The sequence below is a fragment of the Eulemur rufifrons genome, chromosome 16, assembly GCF_041146395.1.
Source record: "Eulemur rufifrons isolate Redbay chromosome 16, OSU_ERuf_1, whole genome shotgun sequence".
Taxonomy (NCBI): domain Eukaryota; kingdom Metazoa; phylum Chordata; class Mammalia; order Primates; family Lemuridae; genus Eulemur; species Eulemur rufifrons.
The window spans coordinates 42222521-42241507 of NC_090998.1; the positions used below are offsets into that span (position 1 = coordinate 42222521).

Sequence of the window (18987 nt, forward strand, 5' to 3'; positions counted from 1 at the left end):
CTCAGCCCAGGCCGCCAATTGCAGAGGTAGGTCCTGCGGGGCTGAGGTCGGACTCCTGGGGTCCCCCAGAGTTGCACCAGAGAGAGGTCCCTCCAAAGGGCAGCCCTGATTCTCTCCCATTCTCCACGTTTTCTTTTGTATATGTATCCAGGGCTTTTGGCTTTTCCGATACCGAATTCTCCCTCCCAACCCCATTTCTTTGAAAAATTTCACCCGAAGCTTTTATTTCTATTGCATATTGAGATATCAGTCTTATATTGCCATTTCCCTCCTTTTATTCTTTCTCTATTTCCTGCTGAGATTATTCCACCACTTCACAACCCTTCACCCAGTGTGTTAGCTTCTGTATTTGGGGGTTATCACATCCCCCAGTCCTCTCCGCTCTGCTTGAGGAAGATCCACGAGCGAGGCAGAGAAGACGATCCTTTTCAGACAACTGGGGCTTTGAGGAAAGTGGCTGAAGGTTCAAAGTGGAAACAAAATTCCCGCATCAAAGGCTCGCCCTGCGGCATCCGCATCAGTTTTTCCAGCCAGGAACTGGAGGGGAGCCTCCAGGGCTGGAGCGCTCCTGCCTGTTTCTAGTTTTTCCATGTATTATTTTGTAAAACCCCGTTTCTTCTCCATCCTTAGCTCCAAACCCCAATCCAGAGACTTCGGCAGTCACAGTGATCGGTTTGGGGGTAGGGATCTGTCTCCCGTGTGCACATCCTAAGACTAGGGGGAGGCACCCAGTTAAAGTCCACTCTCCCCTAGACCCCTTTGCGTCGGCCAAATTCAGCCTCGCCCTCCTCCCTCTCTCTCCTGCCAGGGGGCGGTGCCCTGTCCCTTTAAATCTCCCAAGTCCCGCCTCCTTTGCCCTCCTGAGAGCCAATCAGCAGAGACCTTCTTCTTTTCGCCCCGCCCCACCTAGTGGGGAGGAAACCTCAGGAGACTCGGCCAGGGCATCACGTGCGCGGAGAGCGTCACGTGGGCGCAGGAGGGGTGCTAAGGGGAGAGGGGAGGGAGCCGGCGGATTTCTTAATGAAGTGTCCCCGCATGCGTAGAGGGCATGTGGGGAGGGAGGTGGAGGCACCAGGAGGAGGAGGAGGAGGAGGAGGAGGAGGAGGAGGAGGAGGAGGAGGGGAGGGGTGGAGAGGGAAGGGAGGAGGGATGGGGGAGGGGAAAAGGGAGCGAGGTGTCTCCCCAGCTCGCTGCCTCAAGCAAGTGGAGTTTTTAAAAAGCTCCAGCAGATCATGTCATGACGACTTCGCTGCTCCTACACCCGCGCTGGCCGGAGAGCCTTATGTACGTCTATGAGGACAGCGCGGCGGAGAGCGGCGGCGGCGGCGGCGGCGGCGGCGGCGGCGGCGGCGGCGGGGGAGGCGGCAGTGCGGGCGGAGCGGGGGGCGGCTGCAGCGGAGCTAGCCCTGGCAAAGCCCCGAGCATGGATGGTCTGGGCAGCAGCTGTCCGGCCAGCCACTGCCGCGACCTGCTTCCGCACCCCGTGCTGGGCCGCCCGCCGGCTCCCCTGGGCGCGCCTCAGGGCGCCGTCTACACGGACATCCCAGCCCCGGAGGCGGCGCGCCAGTGCGCCCCGCCGCCGGCGCCCCCCACCTCGTCCAGCGCCACCCTGGGCTATGGCTACCCATTCGGGGGCAGCTACTACGGTTGCCGCCTGTCGCACAACGTGAACCTACAGCAGAAGCCTTGCGCCTACCACCCAGGCGATAAGTACCCGGAGCCGTCGGGCGCCCTGCCCGCTGACGACCTGTCCTCCAGGGCCAAGGAGTTCGCCTTCTACCCCAGCTTCGCCAGCTCCTACCAGGCGATGCCCGGCTACCTGGACGTGTCGGTGGTGCCCGGGATCAGCGGGCACCCGGAGCCGCGTCACGACGCGCTCATCCCCGTCGAAGGCTACCAGCACTGGGCTCTCTCCAATGGCTGGGACAGTCAGGTGTACTGCTCCAAGGAACAATCGCAGTCTGCCCATCTCTGGAAGTCTCCCTTCCCAGGTAAGGAAGGGGCCTGAGCGCTGCCGCCGCCGGGGACCCCTCCCCGCCCTGCCTGCCCCGGGGCTCCGCGCCCCAGCCACCCCCGCCGTCTGGCTCCGGCGCGCCCGTTCGGCTGGGCTGCCGAGGGAGCCGGCCGGGCGAGCTGCACTGAGGAATGCGCCGGGGAAGAAATCTGCTCCGACACGTTCCCTGGAGCTGCCCGGCGGAGAGTGAAGCAATCACAGGCGCCCGAGCGCCGGGCCGCGGGCTCTGCTCGGTCGGTAGCTCATCTCCTCCCCCTCACGCTCCAGCCTCACACCGGGCTCCTGGCCCCAAAGCCCGCTTCCGGCTAGGGATGGGGGTGGGGTGGGCCTCCAGTGTCTTGGAATCCAGGACAAAACCCCTCGACCCACAGAATAATTGGAGGGAAAATAAGAACCCCCACTTTCTTTGCCTGAATTTGCAGGATCCGTCAGGCACTAGACAGTATTATTTTTTTAACTAGGGGTCTAATTTGCCATAGTCTACAGAAATGTAGGATTTCTTTTTTCTTTTCTTGATTTATTTTTAAAAATCGGCCACGAATTTCTTGATTGTTGAGGGAGCAGAAGAGGCTAACATTTCTCGAGAGGGAGTGGAGAGAAGGGAGCTCTCGCATCCCTCTCCTGGAATGTAAAAATTTCCCTGGTATACTAAGCTCGAATCCTATGGATGTTTCCTGTCCCAGCGCTCCCAGATACGGTCCCGAGTGTTAGTTATCTGTGCCCCAGACACAGAAAGAGGGATGTGGGCATGAGAGGTGGGGGATCCAGGCCTGTGCTGCGGACCCCTTGGTCTTATCTGGCTATGTATGGGAAGGGAGAGCTCACTGATGTCCAGTTCCCTCTCTTATTAAGGCTATCCCTGAACACGAAAGGATCCTGCAACTCCCACCACTACCCAGGCGGGAAAGACTAGTCAGTCCCACATTTTCCAAAACCACATCAGGAGCTTCGGATTCCAACCTGCGCTGAGAAATCAGGCTTCAGGGTCTAGGGAATTTGAGTCTGTTCTCCCTGTAAACACAGCTTAGTGGGAGAGGGTCCTCCTTTCTGATGCCTACAGTGGGGTGGGGGGCAACCACAGATGTCTCCATATACTGCCCAGAGAGCTCCCCAGCTCCACATGCCAGGCTGTTTTCATTGGAAAGCACAGACTCAAGACCTCCTAAGGGTGAGCCTGAAATTCCTCTGCCCCCGGAACTGAAGGTGGAGGTGGGTGGTGAAAAATCACTGAATGTTGTTAGAGAATGTAGCAAATAACATTCTTGTAAATATTATGAAATTACTTAGCATAATACAACTCAGGACCAGGGCGTGATCCACCCTAGGCACCCCATTTCTGACTGCCAGAATGAAGGATGGTATGATTTTAGTACGTGGTATCATGCATCACCTACTCAGCATTGGCTATAATATTTTTTTATAATATGATTTTGTATTAACTACCTAATATGAAACACATAACAATACATTTCTAGAAGTTAGGCAATTCATGTGTAGATATACAATAATGTATTATAGACAGATGGCTCCTTAATTCTTCATCTCACCAAAATAGAAAGCTCCTTAGGAGATGGGGATCCAGCAGGAATTCCTGGGACAGGGGAACTGATAGGCCATGCCAAGGGACCAAGGGGCAGGGGAGCATATGCTTACCAGAGCCACTGTGTGCGGGGGCACAGGCCTAGAGCAATGGGCAATGGGTTTAGAATGAAAAAGTGGAAGAGAAAGCGCTGCTCTGGCATCCTTGTGTGTACATGTGGAGTGGAATGGAGTGGGGATGAAAGATTGGGGAGAAATATCTTTGAACAAAATAAGCATCTCAAAGATTCCTAGGGAAAAAAATGCTGCTTAAAAATAAACACTTTTTGATCACAGCTTCCTAGAGAAAAATATCTTGGAAATAAAAACAATACAGCCCAATTGAGATTTAATACACTTGCAAATTATGGCATGGAAATGGATATAAACCCAGTGTTCCTCAGAAGCTATGTGCTCACACATTCCCTGTGTGGAAATAGAATTGGGCTGGTGTATTTCAGTGAGTGCAGAGGTCCAGGCAAGAGGCAAATGAATAAGAAATTATCTTCAGACACCACCCTTCATCTTTCTACCCACTCAGAGATCTTTTAGAAGTAGTGAGATTTCCAGATAACTCTGTCTATGTAATTGTGGTTTGTTCAGCAACATCTAGGCATAAACACTGCTGTCTGTCTTCAGCGCCTCTGGCTCTGAGAAACCTCATCTATGGCAGTCTGGGCTGGTGTGGGAGATGGAGGCAATTGTTCGGCAAGATCCAGATAATTAGGGCTGAGATGTGTTGTGGCTTCTTCTTTCTCCCAATTATACAGACCCTTCCTTCACTGCTGTTTTGTTTTCTGCCCTCCATATGATCAATGTAGACACTTTTTTTTTTCTTTTGACAGAGAGGAAATTTCAGGAGAGAATCAGAGAGGGGGAGAAGAAAGAGAGGTGGGATTGGGCAGAGAGAAAGAGGGAGAAACAGTGGGCTCTTTGGGCCATACTAGAAGTCCCTAGTGACAAGCCTTTGAATTTTAGTTGAGAAGAGCAGCTGGCTGGATTTCTAGCAAGACAAGATATTCTTCAGAGCCCAGAGCCCACTTGTGGGGGTGGGTGGCCAAGAGTGGGTAGGCTGTGGGAAGGTGTACACAGCGGCCCCTTCGCCCTAAGAGAAAGCTATGGCGGAGAATTGATATGATTTATTCACTCTTCAGGGTGTCTGTTAGGCTTCTAGGTATGGAGTGGGTTATGTGTGATCTGGAGGGAGACTAGGGAAGGAGTGATTGTAAAATTAATACCCAAGTCCCTACTCACTTTAGGAAGTATAGACACAATTTGAGGTCTAAGCTACCAGATGTTCCCACATCTGTAGATTCCACTTCCTTTCCAGACAAGGCAGCAGACAATGAAAGGGGGCTTCTTTGAGAAGGCAAGACTTGGAGCTATTTCCCCAAGAGGCCAAAACAACCTGCAGTTTGGTCTTATCCATGAAAAACTTGGCCAAACAATCCTGGGCATCCCATAGAGAAAAATAACTAGTTTAGACCAGTTGTCTGCTTTTTTTGTAACTGATTTTTTTAGGGTTGTGCTGATTAAGCCTCACTAGAAATATAGAGTTGGAGTTTAGGGAATCAAAATTGGGTAGGTAATTGTGAGAGTTTACAGAAAGTGAGGTAAAAAATTAGGGACAATTATCTGGTTAATTTAGAAACTAAACCCCACCTTTATTCCCCTTTACTTTCCAGGGAAAAGGAAGTGTTTTAATGCTGGATTATACCAGGTGGCCTGTTTCCATTTAAAACTTACTGTATCATTATATTAAAAGTCAGAAGAATCTGAGTTTAAAATCTGGCTCTACCAGTGAAGTTATTTTACCCACTCTAAGCCTCAGAGTCCTAAACTTATAAAGCGGGTTTAATAAAATAAGCGAAGAAATGTTCTGAAGATTAAAAACAAAAAAAGATTTAAAAAGATTAAAAACAAAAACTAAAACTCATGGTATCACTACTTACCCTCTTCATTGTATTCTTGTCCCCAAATCATCCATTTCTGGAATAATGGTTACATCTATAGGAATAAAACAAATTTGAGAACTGAGAGATTTAAAAACAAAAGATCTTGTTCAGAAAAATCCTTTTTAACCTAAAGGATCTTATCTGTTAAAATGAAGTTGTTTTGTTTTTCAGATTTTTAAGAAATGTTGGCTTATTCATACAGAGGCAGAGAAAAATGCCAAGTCCAACAATTTTCCTGAGAAATTGTCACTATGAAGACACCAAACCAAGCCATTGGAACCCTGTCTCTCCCATTTTCTTCCTGAGCACTTTATTCCCCCCTGCATTTCATTGTGACTGCTTTTCTCCCCATCCTGTATAGACAAGAGTCCCTAGGAGAGAGCAGACCCAACTGGGATGGGTGTAGGGAAGATGTTTGGTGAGGGTGGGGTGGGAACAAACATTTCAGGAAGAACTTTGTGTCCTTGATGTAGGCTGTGCCCAATAGTTTCAAAAGGCAGTAGGGATGAAGGGAAAATCCTAAATAGTCCTTCTCATTAGCTTCCCCCAGAAGTGTAATAATTATATGGGAAAAAATGAGGGCTGAGTTATTCAGATAATTCCCCACTTCCCCTTGAAAGTGTTGCTATGACCTTTTATTGACAAGGGGGAGGGTGAAGTGGAAGATGGGGTTATAAGTGACATATTGTTTTTAGTTTCTGTGAAATTCTCAGAACCTGAAGAAACTGAACTGGTGGTTGGTAATGGTTGAGATGGCAAGGTATTTAGGGCTTAGAGTTAGGGTTGGTGCATGGAATGTAGAGAGCTCCCTTCAGCCTTGAAGTAATGGAAAGGGAGAGAGTTGGAACAGAATTTGCTGTTCTGGTGGGACTGGATGTGGAGGTCCTACTTCCAGGGACCTGACTCCCTATGTCTCAAGGCTAGGACCTCCCACCTTGGGTGTTGTGAGGTGGTTCACTACATTGGGCCCCAAGCAGGGTGGTTTTACCTGGACACTTTTCTTCTATTTGTTGGTGCCTTGAGTTGCTAGTGCCTCAGATCCCTAGTGCAGGGCTAGTGCCCAAAGGCATGAGGACCCATTTGGTGGTCTGTGTCCACTGAAGCTGCCCCCCCTACTTGCTATGCCCTCTTGGAAACATACAACAGAACTTCTTCATCTGACAATGGAGTAGAGTATAAGCTGATAGGCACTTAAATGACCTAGCTGCAGGAAGGAGGGATTTTTCTGAGTACCTGAAACCCAGCAGGCTGGCAGGCCAGGGTAGAATGGGGGTGAGGGGCTCTAAGGATTCAAGGATCCTAACAGCAAGGCTGCGCAGGGCCACATTGGAGCCTGAAACAAAAGGAAAAATCAGTTAATACTGATTCTGTGTTTATTTTAAAAATTGATATTTTGTTCATCGTGGATTTTTTTTTTGCGTTTGTTTTGAATTTTTTAATCATTGCATTAAAATGTTATCTTTTTTTCTGAGTATTTGGTGCCTGCTCCCTTAAAGTTTGCGCCGGAGTTGAGTACCCCGGTGGCCTCACCCTATCCATGGCCCTGCTAATAACAGAGGTGCAAAGGATTAGGGGGCTTTATTAGGCAGAGCAATGCGCTGGCCCCGTCTGAACCCCTGCCGGAATCCTGCGCCTTGGCAGCCTCCCGGGGCCCCTGGCTCGGTCCTGCCGCGCTTCACTTCCTCCCGCTTGCCTTCTCTCTTCCCCAGACGTGGTTCCCCTACAGCCCGAAGTGAGCAGCTACCGACGTGGGCGCAAGAAACGAGTGCCCTACACTAAGGTACAGCTGAAGGAGCTAGAGAAAGAGTACGCGGCTAGCAAGTTCATCACCAAAGAGAAGCGCCGGCGCATCTCGGCCACCACGAACCTCTCGGAGCGCCAAGTCACCATCTGGTTCCAGAACCGGCGGGTCAAAGAGAAGAAGGTGGTCAGCAAATCAAAAGCGCCTCATCTCCACTCCACCTGACCGCCCACCCAGCTGCCCACCCCATCTATTTATGTCGCCGCTTTGTACTATAACCTAACCCAATGGACGCTGTGCCAGTGCAGTCGAGTATTTAATGTTAACGGGAAAGAGGAACTGCGTCACGGGGAGGCAGGGAGGCTGGAGGCTGAGGCATGCTTGGCCATCCCCTACTCCCCATCCCATCTCTAGCCTCTACGCCTATTCAGACAGGGCCCACCCGGCTTCAGCAGCTTTGGAGGTGGGTCCAGGGAGGCTGTGGGAGGAAGGCTATTGCCGCTGCTCCCTGATACTCTCGCCTGGCCAGCAAGCCAAGTGGCAGCCAAGAGCCCAGTCATTCCAATGAAATCAGGGTTGGGGAACGACCCCAATTCTTGCCTCATCCTATGACCAGGCTGGTAGAGGACCCTCCTTAATGGTGTGGCTTTGGGGCAGGATCTGGCGAGCTCATACTTTCTTTCTCTGTCCCTCCCACGCTTCTTAGGCAAGGTTTCCCAGTAAAGATTTTTCTGTGCATATTTTTAAAGTCATGTTAATGATAATTATTAGTGATCTGGCAGCCTGATTGGAGTACAGATGGCGCTCGGAGCTGATAGGTTTTCTTTCTTTCCTATCTGTTTCAACCCTCCATCCCAAGAAACAAATTTCTCAGGAGCTGCCTTTGCCCCCATTGCCTCCCCCATTCTACTCTTAGTCAACATGTGAAAATCCAAGGAGGACCAACACTCCAACCATGCTGCTAAATATGGCTTATCTCTTCTCTTTCTCTCTCTCTAGGTGGTGAGGTTGGGGATTAGGCCAGGCACAGAGGCAGAACTTTTTTTCTAAGGACAAACTTCTCTTCCAAGGGGATGGAGAGTGGGTCCTTCAGCAGAGTCCCTCTCCAGTCACCTCTCCACCATGGCAATAGTTCAGAAGAGCAGCCTCATGCTTTCACTTTCACTGATTTCCAGAGGAGAACTAGAGGAGCTAGTCCAGGAGGCTAGAATAACTGGCCCCCAATTAGCCAGCTAAATGTAGATGCTGCCTAACATTTCCTTCCTCAAAGACCAACTTGGTGCTGTGGGGCTCCCCCTCACCTTTTCCCCTCCCACTGGTGCATTACAAAACAGTGTTCTTTTGAAATGTCCATCAGAAATAGGCTCTTTTTTTTTTTTTTTTAAATGTTGTGTATCTGTATATAGTATTGTGATGTCTGAATGACAATGTACTGAATGCAAAAAGAAAAATCCCATAAACCTGTTTTTAAAATAAAGTCTTTTTTTTTTTTGCCTTGATTTTATTGCTCAGATTTCTTCTGAAGCCCTTTCTGTCCACTAGCTCTTTAGGACAGCCTAGGATACCCTGACTTAGCCAAAATAGGCAAGGGGAAGGGTATACACGTCACCCCCAGTGAGGTGGATTCCAAACCAATATTTTTCTCCACTTAAGTTTTGAGTTATTTTGGTTATCTATAATGTCACAGGAGAAAACTCCTTCCTATCCTGACGGCCAACTTAGATGAGTGTATGTTGAGGAGAGAAAGATGTAATCAGTTAATCAGTGACAAAAAGGCCTGGAAGCAGGTGAGTGAGAAAAACGCCTTACTGGTCAGTTAATAGTTGGAGCTCAGACCTGGTTCTGGGTGCTGAGAAGGCAGCATCCCAGCTGGGAGCTGGGTGGGTAGTGGTGGAAGCCGTGTGTGTGTTGCGGGGGGGATATGACCTTAGGCTCTTGGTGCCCTACTGCCCCCAGAGTGTCCCAAATACCTTCAGCCAGTTCTGGGCTGGAGTTAGTGCTGGGATGGGATCAGCACAGCCTGTCCCATAGGCACACCTTCAAGCTCAGCTTTCCTTGGCTGCTCTCTTTTCTTCCCCCACTAACCTGTGTAGAGAGGTCAGGATGCTAAAGACTCTTTGGGCACCCAGTTTGCCAAACCAACCCCTCTTTTACTCTGTAGCATTCCCGGGAACCCCAGTCTTCTAGGCAATCAGGAGCCTATGTAGATGCTGCCACTAATTTGTTTTCCTTGTCGCGTCAGTGCCTATCTCCCTATCTGGCGGAGTTAATGAGATCATTAAGTTGTCAGGTTAAGAGACTTTTAAAAAGCAATATAGCCTAAAACAATGTTATCTCAGATTAAATCTTTACTGCAGCAATTTTTATTTATATATATTTTTCCTCTCCTGAGACGCAGAAAGACTGGAGGCATCAGGTTGGAAATCAGAGTTCTCCGTTCTCCCTTTGCCTGATGGGGCTGAAGACTTTAAAATTTCACTTAAATAAATATTTCTGGGGGTGAAACACATGTGCGCATGCACACACAGAGTCTGAGAGACAAAGAGCCAGAAGAATTTGCCCTCTGTGGAGCTGTGCTACTAAGGTGGCTGCCAGTCCTGTTCACTCAGTCTCAACTCTGGGTTAACTACCAAAGAGCCACACTCTGGGCATTGGAGATTTGAGAGGGAATAGGGGAATCTCCCAGGAATAAGGTTCATTCTGAATTCCACCACCTTTCTCTCTCCCACCCACCACGCCAACCTCTCTCCAAAACCCCTAGGATCTCCCCGCAGATGGAAGGAGTTGGAGATTAAATGTGTATATTTGGTCAGAAAAAGGAACTTAGCAGACAAGAGGCCTTAGGGCTCTCTTACTATGGCCCCCCCCCCCCCCCCCCCCCCCCCGCCTCTCTTGATTGCTTTAGGTACTGGTTTAGGTAGCACCATGCACAGCTGTAGGCACAGTGGAAGCTGGGGACTCAGTAAGTAAGGAGAAGTCTAGAGTTCTCCCCAAGAATCCCTCTGCTGCTGCACACAAACCCACACATAATCCTATGAGAGAGTCTTCCCATACAGAGTGACCCAGCCTACTGTCCCCAGAAGGTGGTAATGAAAGGAGAAGAGGAAACTTACGCAGACTCACAGGGTGCACTGGGACACTGGTAACCCTGGCAATGACTGCAGTTCCTCTGAATGCCTGTGAACTCCAGTATGCCAGGGTGTTTAGGACCCTATCACGCATGAGATTAAATATAGCTAGGTTAATTGTGGACGATTATCATGCCTGGATTAATTTCGGAGATGAGTCTTTCATAAGAGTAAGCAAGCATTGTGTGAAGGCACAGGTGTGTGTTTGGGGAAGGCAAAGTGGGGAAATTTATTATTCTTTACCTGATTGTATTGGTCCCTTATCTTTCCTTCTGCCATGAGTTGGCATTGTCTTTGGGGACTCTGAGTATTACTGGGAGTGGCGTGTGTGTGTGTGTGTGTGTGTGTGCAGCCTTTGAGCTGTGGAGAATGTCCTGCCTGCGTGTGTGCTATCGTATAAGTAAGAACATTGTCAGCCCGCAGACTCACCTCAAGGTGCAGAGTGTATTTACATATATAAAAAGTCTTTCTCTGCAAGGCCAGTCTCCTGGTGTTGTGTTGGAGTGAGGCTGCAGCTGTGTGTGAAGGCAAATATGAGGGTACAAGAGGGTAGGGGATGTCTGAAGGGCTGGTGAAATCTCTGTGTGGGAACACAGACAGACTGAGGGACAGAGGCTCCTGCTATCTTTCTCATAATCTGATGGCACTTCCCACTACCCTTTCCCCCTAGTCAAGGACTGGGGGCGGGGGGGGGCAGTGGGCTGGGGCCTCAGGAAACTCTCCATCTGGAAGTCGCTCTCCCAGGCTGCCAGAGAGAGCTTAGCTAGGTCCCTTCCTGAGCTGGGGAGAAAGAACCCTTATCCACCCGAATTTTTCTCGCTAGACCTAGGGCCAGCAGAATGGGCCTTTCAGCCAGCAGTCCCACAACCAGGAACCCACCTGAGGGAACAAGACCAGCAGTTCTCTTGGCAGATCCCTCCATGACTGTCTGCTCCTGAGACCATCTGCTCCTGGGGTTGATCCACAGGCGGTTGGGTCAGCAGTGCGGGGACAGCAGGCCAGTGTGTGTGCAAGGCGGGGGCAGGCCCCTGGGGCAGCTGCCATCTCTCTGAGCAGCCCTCCCATTGGAGCTGGGGTCCATGCGGCAGACAGCCCCCTCTGTGGCTCCATCTGTTCAAAAGAGAACCTCCCACCCTAAGATCCGCCTGGATCTGTCCTGAACAGTATCGGAGCCCACCCCCAAGAAAACTCCAAGTGCGATTCAGGCAGATGTGTATCTAGACCTCCACTGGTGGCGAATTGAGGGGCCCTGGGGAGCGATGGGCTTCTGGGAGGAGGAGGAGGGGGCCAGAGCCTTTTCGCAACCAACCAGGCTCTTCCTCTTTTAGCCTTGACCGTGACTAGGTCTTTCTGACCTTGACATCACAGGGAGCAGAGGGAAGGGGGGAAGGGTGGAAAAGGCCTTGATCTTCCGGTGGCCAGCGAAGGGGAGGGCCGCTTGCCCCCTTGACGCGCCATCCCCCTTCCCGCTGGAGCCCGCCGCCTCTGTTTACACACGGAGGAGGTGTAGTCTCCAGTCTAGACAAGGGCGCTAATAACGCCCATAAAAGGCGGCCTCTCCAGAGATGCTCTGGCAACTCAGCTCCCGCGCGCCTGCCGCTGGCCGCTTCCTCCGCCTCCTCCGCCCCGCCCTTCTCCGATACCTCGGCTGGGCCTGCGGGCGGCCTTGGGTGGGGGGATCCAGAAGGTTTCTAGAGGCTGAGAACCCCCATCCCTCACCCTTCTGAACCTCTTGTCTCCAAAGGTAAGTGGACACCCGCTCTCCCTGCTTTCCCAGACTAGCCAACCTCGCCGTTGGTAGTACATCTGCCACCCTCACCAGACTCCTGGGCTGGTTGTTCCCACCCCAATCCGATCGTGGCCCCCTCCTTGAACCCGGACTGGGGCCCTGGGTTTTGAAAGCAGCTTGGTAGCTGTGCGGAGCAGACCCCAAGCAGATCTCAGCCCCTCCGCAGAGCTGGGCCTGGCCAGTGCATGTCCTCACAGCCAGAGAATTAGGCTGAGGGGCGAGAACGCTCGGGGTAGTCGTCACTCCCCACCCAGATTGAGATCCGCGGAGACCAGCCCTGGTCTCGAGGTCTCCATTATGCTGCAGGCGGCTGTGGGTGTGGCGTTTGATGAGTTTTTTTTTTTTTTTTTAACTTGGTTCCCACACCTTTCCTGACACTCAGTAGTTCACTAGGTGGAGGAGATCCTCTGCTGGTGGAGGGGGAAAATGTCAGAGCTGAAGCACTCTTTAACTGTTAGCCTGCCACTGAAAGGACAGAGAAAATGGGGGAAGATGGTCCATTTAGGGATGCTGAAGTGGAGGGTAGAAATGGTCTCCCAGATGTGCTTGCCTGGGGGCTCTCACCCCCTCCCATTTTCTGAGTGGCAGTTGGGCTGGGGTCTTTTGGTGGGAGTGGGCCACAAGAGCGAGTGGGCAGGAGGATTGGGGGAAATAAGGACTCTTCTGGCCCCAGGCTACTTGCTGTGCCTAAAAGCCTGGCTGGGCTCCCTCACCCAGCGTTCCTGTAAGTCCTCCTCCTCCAGGCTGCAGATCCCTAGAAAGCAGTACCTAGGAAAAGGGGTTTCCCAATCTGCTCCTAAGGTCCTGGGCACCCCCAGGAAGGGGTGGAAGCCAGGTGGGCTCCAGCCTTTGAAGGAGCCATGAAGTGATGAAAGAGGAGACTGAGCTCCCTACCCCTACCCCCAGTCTTGTCTGCACCCAACAAAGTTCTGGTCCCAAGCCTGAGCTGCCCCAAAGGGGTGAAATAGAGAGGGCTGAGGGGTCGGGCAGGGGGCCCAAGCCCTCCCAGCCGCTTTTCATCTTCCCTCTCCACCCCGCCCCCAACTCCTGCTCATAACCCTTCTGGGGCCCAGGCCCTGCCTAATTTGCATATGCGGCCCAAACCGCTTTCTGCAAACTAGACAGTGACCTTGAACTGGGCCGCCGTGATCTTTCGACCCGATCAGGGAGAAGACAGCACCGCGCGGAATAATTCCGGACTCGAGTGGGCGGGGGAGCCCGAACGCAGTCTCTCCCAGCCGATTCTTGGCGGCCCTAAAGCCGCCTGCCCGCAACCACTTTGCCCCTGTCACCAGAGCTGGCGTTGATTTTATAATTAAGTCCTTTCATCGGCTCAGCCGCAGTAGAGGCCATGAGGATGCGGGAGGGATGGTGGCACAGATAGAGAAGGTGTGAGAGAGGATGCTGCATCCAGCTGGTGCGTGTGCTGAAGGACGCGGGCTGCATTGGGTCTTCAGGGAAAGCCTTGGACCGCATCCTTGCCTTCAGCTTTAATTAACCCCCGAGTTAATGAGCGGGTATAGTTGAGTCTGGACAGCTGCAGCGGGAGCCAGTGGCCCAGGGGCCAGCCGGCAGGCTACCCATTCTAGCCTTGTGATTTGATGAATGTGTGGGAGAGTTCGGACACTCCAATAGCTCCAGGGTTCCGGAGCCTCAGCCTGACCAACTATAGGTTTGCATGAGGGCAGCAAAGGGCCGGCAGATTAAACCCGGCTAGACACGGCAAGACACGGCCGCCCAACGCTGTGGGCTGCGACACCCTCCCAGTCTCCTCCCCAGGCCCAGCCCGCTCCAGGCAAGCAGCTCTCGCTGAGGCTGGATTTAGGGTTGAAGCTTCGCACCCGAGCCTCCCGCCGGCCCCGGGGACCCAGGTTGGAACCGGCGTTTATGACCGAGCCTTGTTTTAAAAGGGGTGCTTGAGCTGCGTGTGCGGCTGTGGGGTTCCTTTACGGCGAACAGGGCCTCGCTGGTGTACGGGGAGGCTGGACACTCAGATTGCCTGGGTCCTTGCCAGGGTCCTGAAAACCCCTAGGTTCACAGTGGGCCTCCAGTAGCAGGACACCGGGAATGCGAATTTTGCTAATGGTTCTCAGCAGCTTTCCAGGAGAGGAATTAGGGTCGGCCCGCACGGAAGGAAGAGAGAGGTTTGTGCGTGCCTCTGTGCCCAGAAAGTCCAAAACCGGAGGAAAATAGCCTGTTTTGATGGGACCAAATCGGGCTGGGAGAAACGTGTGTCTGGAGGAAGGACGCCCTCACTCAATCTTCATTTCTCTGGCGTTGCATCTGCCGCCCTGTGGCCGCTGCTCCTCGCGCTCAGCGCTGGCCCGGGAGGGCAGCAACAGAGCTCCTGGCCCTGGATTTGCGAGCTGGGGAGGCTTGGGGAGATGCTGAGACCTTCCTCCTGGGGTCCCTCTTCTAGGAGATTGGAGTCATCTGGGAAGGGAAAGAGAATGGGGAGAAGACTCCACCCCACAAGGGATAGTATTATTCGGCAAAGCCCAGCTCGGCATCCCTCACGCCAACAATAGCGGCTGAGCGCCGAGGCCTGTAGAGCCCGGGCGGAGATCTCGCTGCCGGCGCAGTGTTCTAATTGAAATCAACAGCAATATTAAAGTCACACCCTGTTTATATTTATGACCAAAATAAGCCCCAAATAAAATTTTAAAAAACTAAAATTTTCAGTAGCGCTAATGCATCTTGAAAAGGAGAAATGCGATGTTAGAGATGCTGCGACATAGAATTTGCAGCTGAGGGATGCTCCTCTCCACAGCCTCCCAGCCCCTCATCAATTAGGCACAAAAAGGCCAAGTCTTCTGCCCATTCCTCGGTGCCCCTGGCTCTCGGGCTCTAACAGTAGGTGACTGATCGGGGCTGGCATCCCGCCGCTGGGCTTGGGTTCCAGCGTGTGGGCCCTACGGCAGGGCGGGCTCCCGGGGCGGGAGGGGCCGGGCAGCCTGGCCAGCCAGGGCGGGGAAGGGGAACCGGCCAAGCAGGGCGAGGGGCGGGCGCCGAGCTGGGAGCCTCGAGCAGCTCCGGGCAAGGCGGCGCCCGCGGGGGACACATTTCTGTCGGAGTGAGCAGCTATAGTTTGGGATATGAAATCGCCCAGGGAGCGGTGGAATTCGAAGAATCTGCGTTTCTCTCTGCCGCGTCCTGTAGAGTAGAAAAGGGAGGGAGAGAGAAAAGGAGGGAGAATCTTCTCTGCTTCCGTCTGCTTTTGTAGCTTCGGATCATTCTCAAATATTTAACTTTCACCTACATGGATTTCTGTCTCTAGTATTCTCTCAGACTCTCAGTCTCTCCGTTTTTTTCCCCTAAACCTTCTGGTATTTTCACGTATTTAGACGTTTGCTGAACTATTTATCCAACGGTGTATTACTTAAGCTGTGGATTGGTTTGGAGCTCGAAATATTCACAAAGAAATTTGAGTGTTTTCTCTACTAGATCCCAATAGATTGCATATGGTTTGGGGGAGTTTTATCTCATTTCTCTTTTTAATCTGCTTGGTGTGTTCTGTGGACCTAGTTGAGATTGGATTGTGGGTTTGCAGATGATTGCAGATTATCTTGCCAATGGCCAGTGCTGGGCTGTCAGCCTTCTCTGGAAGGAGCTTCTGAGGTTTGCACCATAAATATAATTTTAAACCCCCAACAACAGAATTCTCCAGGAATTCCTTTCCCTCACTCCCAGTCCACCTCAGGAGGCAACCTACTGCTGGCCTCTGCACTGCTATCTGATGGGCCCAACAGCAGGCTGGGCCGGTTCTGGGCTGTGGGTATCTCCTCTGTAGTGGGAACTGGGCCCTTATCAGCCGGTCCAGCCCTGTGGGGGCTCCAAAGCCTCCTGCTGCAAAGACTCCAGGAGACTCCCCAAAAGCTCCGTGGTCCCCTGGAAGTGACAGTGGAAGAATAGTTCAAACCTCCAGATTTTCAAGAACAGGCAGGCAGATCCATGCGTAGCTGGCGCCTCCTTTTTCCTGCCTTCTCTGCTGCCCTCCGCATCCTTCCTCTAACGGTGAGTGGAGGTGTGAAGCTGGGGGTCTCCCAACTCCAGCAGAAAGATCTCGAATTATCAATTCTCTCTGAATCCTTTTTGGGGAAGAGGACCCCAAATATGTCTATGAATTACTGAGGAGAAAGCGCAGATGAAGATGAGCGCAGCAGCGGCAGGGCTGGGAGAGATATGAGCAGGGAAACCTGTCCTAACCCCCACTTCTTCTCCTCTACTGTAAATAAACCCCGAGCCAAAGGGCTCATCCGTCTCCTTAAACAGCCAGTAAACTTTATATGACACAATATCTAATAGTAATTTATTGGGGAGATATTGTAAATTCCAACGGTTTTAGTTAATAAAGGAGCTAATTAAAGAGGGACGGGCTGTGCTCGGCCAGCTGTTGGCGATAAGATAATACATGGGGGGGGTACTGGGTGCAGGGGTGTATATGTGCGCATATTTTTGGTGTGGCTTTTTTCCTCTTGCCCCATGTTGGGCAATTGCTTTACTCTGCGTTAGGTTTTATATGATTTTTTTAAAAAACGGAATTCAGCGAATAAACCAGCCCCCAGCCTTTGTTTCTCCCCCTTACGCCCCCACTGGGGATGGGGGAAGTTGGAGTTAGTGCGGGGTGGGGTGGGGGATCGGCTGTCCCCACCCCTCCCCCTAGCGGCGGCGCCCACGTGAGCCGGGCGGCCAATGGGTAGCTGGTGCAGGTTTAACTATGTTTAATGTCAGATAGCAATAAAGTAGAAGCTGCCGGTCGGGCCCCGCGGAAATGGGCGAGCATAATCTCCTGAATCCCGGGTTTGTGGGGCCGCTGGTAAACATCCACACGGGAGACACCTTCTACTTCCCTAACTTCCGTGCGTCCGGGGCGCAGCTGCCCGGGCTGCCTTCGCTGTCTTACCCACGCCGCGACAACGTGTGCTCGCTGCCCTGGCCGTCGGCGGAGCCGTGCAATGGCTACCCGCAGCCCTATCTCGGCAGCCCAGTGTCGCTCAACTCTCCTTTCGGCCGCACGTGCGAGCTGGCGCGCGTGGAGGACAGCAAGGGTTACTACCGCGAGCCGTGCGCTGAGGGCGGCAGCGGGGGCCTGAAGCGTGAGGAGCGCGGGCGCGATCCGGGAGCCGGGCCCGGGGCAGCGCTGTTGCCGCTAGAGCCGTCGGGGCCGCCTGCGCTCGGCTTCAAGTACGACTACGCGGTTGGCGGCGGCGGCGGCGGCGAAGCCGGCGCAGGAGCCCCGCACGACCCACCCTCCTGCCAGTCGCTGGAATCCGACTCCAGTTCATCCCTGCTCAATGAGGGCAACAAGGGCGCCGGCGCTGGCGACCCGGGCAGTTTGGTATCGCCGTTGAACCCCAGCGGCGGGCTCTCCGCTAGCGGTAAGGATCCTGGCCCACTCGTGCAGCGTATTCAGACCCGACATCCTACCAGGGAGGGCTGGGTTGGACTGAGTTAGGGCTGCCTGGGGTGACAGAATGTGCAGTGAGTAAGTGCTTCTTTTTAAATGAAGTACGGGTGGGGGGAGCCCTATAAACATGTAAATAGCCCCATAAAAGAACTTGGGAGATTTCCTTTTTCCTCCGCCTGCGGCTGGAGGGAGCAGGGAGCAGGGAGTAGGGAGAAGGGGGATCTTGACCGGGCCTTCCCAGGCCTCGGGGTGACTGAGCCTCGTCCTTGCTCTCCCAGATGCAAGGGAGACCAACATTTTTTATTTTAAGAAGTGCCAGTGGGTACCGGTTTACTTTTCACTACTTGCCCATGTCTGTTCTGACTAATCCAGGATCCATCCAGTCCTGGAGGATAAGAGAGGAAGTGGCCAGGAAATAAGGAAGAAGAAAATTGGGAAGAGGTTTGGGGGGACAGGAACATAGATGAGTCATGAATACTGCAGCAGGAGATAGGGTTGAGGAGGCAAAGGCAGGGAGTGAATGGGAAAAGAGGAATGAAGGTGGAAGAGTTGGTGGGGATGGGGGTCTGGGTAGGTGGGGATCTGGGTAGAATAGCCTAATTGGGATGCCTGGAGGCAAGGAGAAGGCAGAGGAAGAGCCTGGGGTCCGGGCGTGAGGCCAAGGTGAAAGGGTCTGAGAAGGGCCGAGGGTACTGGACTGGTCACCCCTTGATCCTCTGGCCAACCCTGCGGTTCATCTCCACCCAGGCGCGCCCTGGTACCCGATCCATAGCCGTTCACGGAAGAAGCGCAAGCCCTATTCGAAGTTGCAACTGGCGGAGCTGGAGGGCGAGTTTCTGGTCAACGAGTTCATTACACGCCAGCGCCGGAGAGAACTCTCAGACCGCTTGAATCTTAGTGACCAGCAGGTCAAGATCTGGTTTCAGAACCGGAGGATGAAAAAGAAAAGACTTCTGTTGAGGGAGCAAGCGCTCTCCTTCTTTTAGGGGGCGGGATACTGGTGCCAGCCCCAGACTGAGCCTGTCCCTGGCAGAGAGCAAGAGGGGGCGCCGCCTAGGACACAGTCCCCGCTTAGAAATCCAGGCGTCTCTGGCAGGCCCTCCCTGGACGTCGTCTTGTCTGTTTTGTTCGTGGTTCCCTCCCACACACCCCCAGAAGACCCTGCCAGGTCCCAGAAAGAAGGGAAAGAAACCCAGCCAGAGAGAGCGAAGCCCACAGCTTCGGGCGGGTGGCAGGGGCAGGGAAGGCAGAGGCGCTGCGGAGGGGCTGGTTTATTTAAGGCGCTGCGCCTCCCGCTGAGGATCTGGAGAAGCGGCGGCCCAGACATACCCTCCCTCCATTTCCCTTCGGTGGTCTTAAGTCTCTTTGCCTGCAG

The 18987-nt window shown here is 52.8% G+C and overlaps 2 protein-coding genes across 2 annotated transcripts; both read left to right on the plus strand.

Moving 5' to 3' along the window:
• Window positions 1-1237: 1237 nt before the first annotated feature.
• HOXC13 (homeobox C13) lies at window positions 1238-7513 on the plus strand. Its single transcript, XM_069491301.1, has 2 exons — window positions 1238-1991; window positions 7257-7513. The coding sequence occupies exons 1-2, from the start codon at window positions 1238-1240 to the stop codon at window positions 7511-7513; spliced, it is 1011 nt and encodes a 336-aa protein (XP_069347402.1).
• A 9463-nt stretch (window positions 7514-16976) lies between these two features.
• On the plus strand, window positions 16977-18598 carry HOXC12 (homeobox C12). The gene is made up of 2 exons (XM_069491649.1): window positions 16977-17583; window positions 18360-18598. The coding sequence occupies exons 1-2, from the start codon at window positions 16977-16979 to the stop codon at window positions 18596-18598; spliced, it is 846 nt and encodes a 281-aa protein (XP_069347750.1).
• Window positions 18599-18987: the final 389 nt, after the last annotated feature.

Coding starts and splice junctions, on each gene's coding strand:
- HOXC13 (XM_069491301.1), top strand. CDS start 1,238: ATGACGACTTCGCTGCTCCTACACCCGCGCTGGCCGGAGAGCCTTATG. Junction 1,992..7,256: donor CTGGAAGTCTCCCTTCCCAG/GTAAGGAAGGGG, acceptor TCTCTTCCCCAG/ACGTGGTTCCCCTACAGCCC.
- HOXC12 (XM_069491649.1), top strand. CDS start 16,977: ATGGGCGAGCATAATCTCCTGAATCCCGGGTTTGTGGGGCCGCTGGTA. Junction 17,584..18,359: donor CGGCGGGCTCTCCGCTAGCG/GTAAGGATCCTG, acceptor ATCTCCACCCAG/GCGCGCCCTGGTACCCGATC.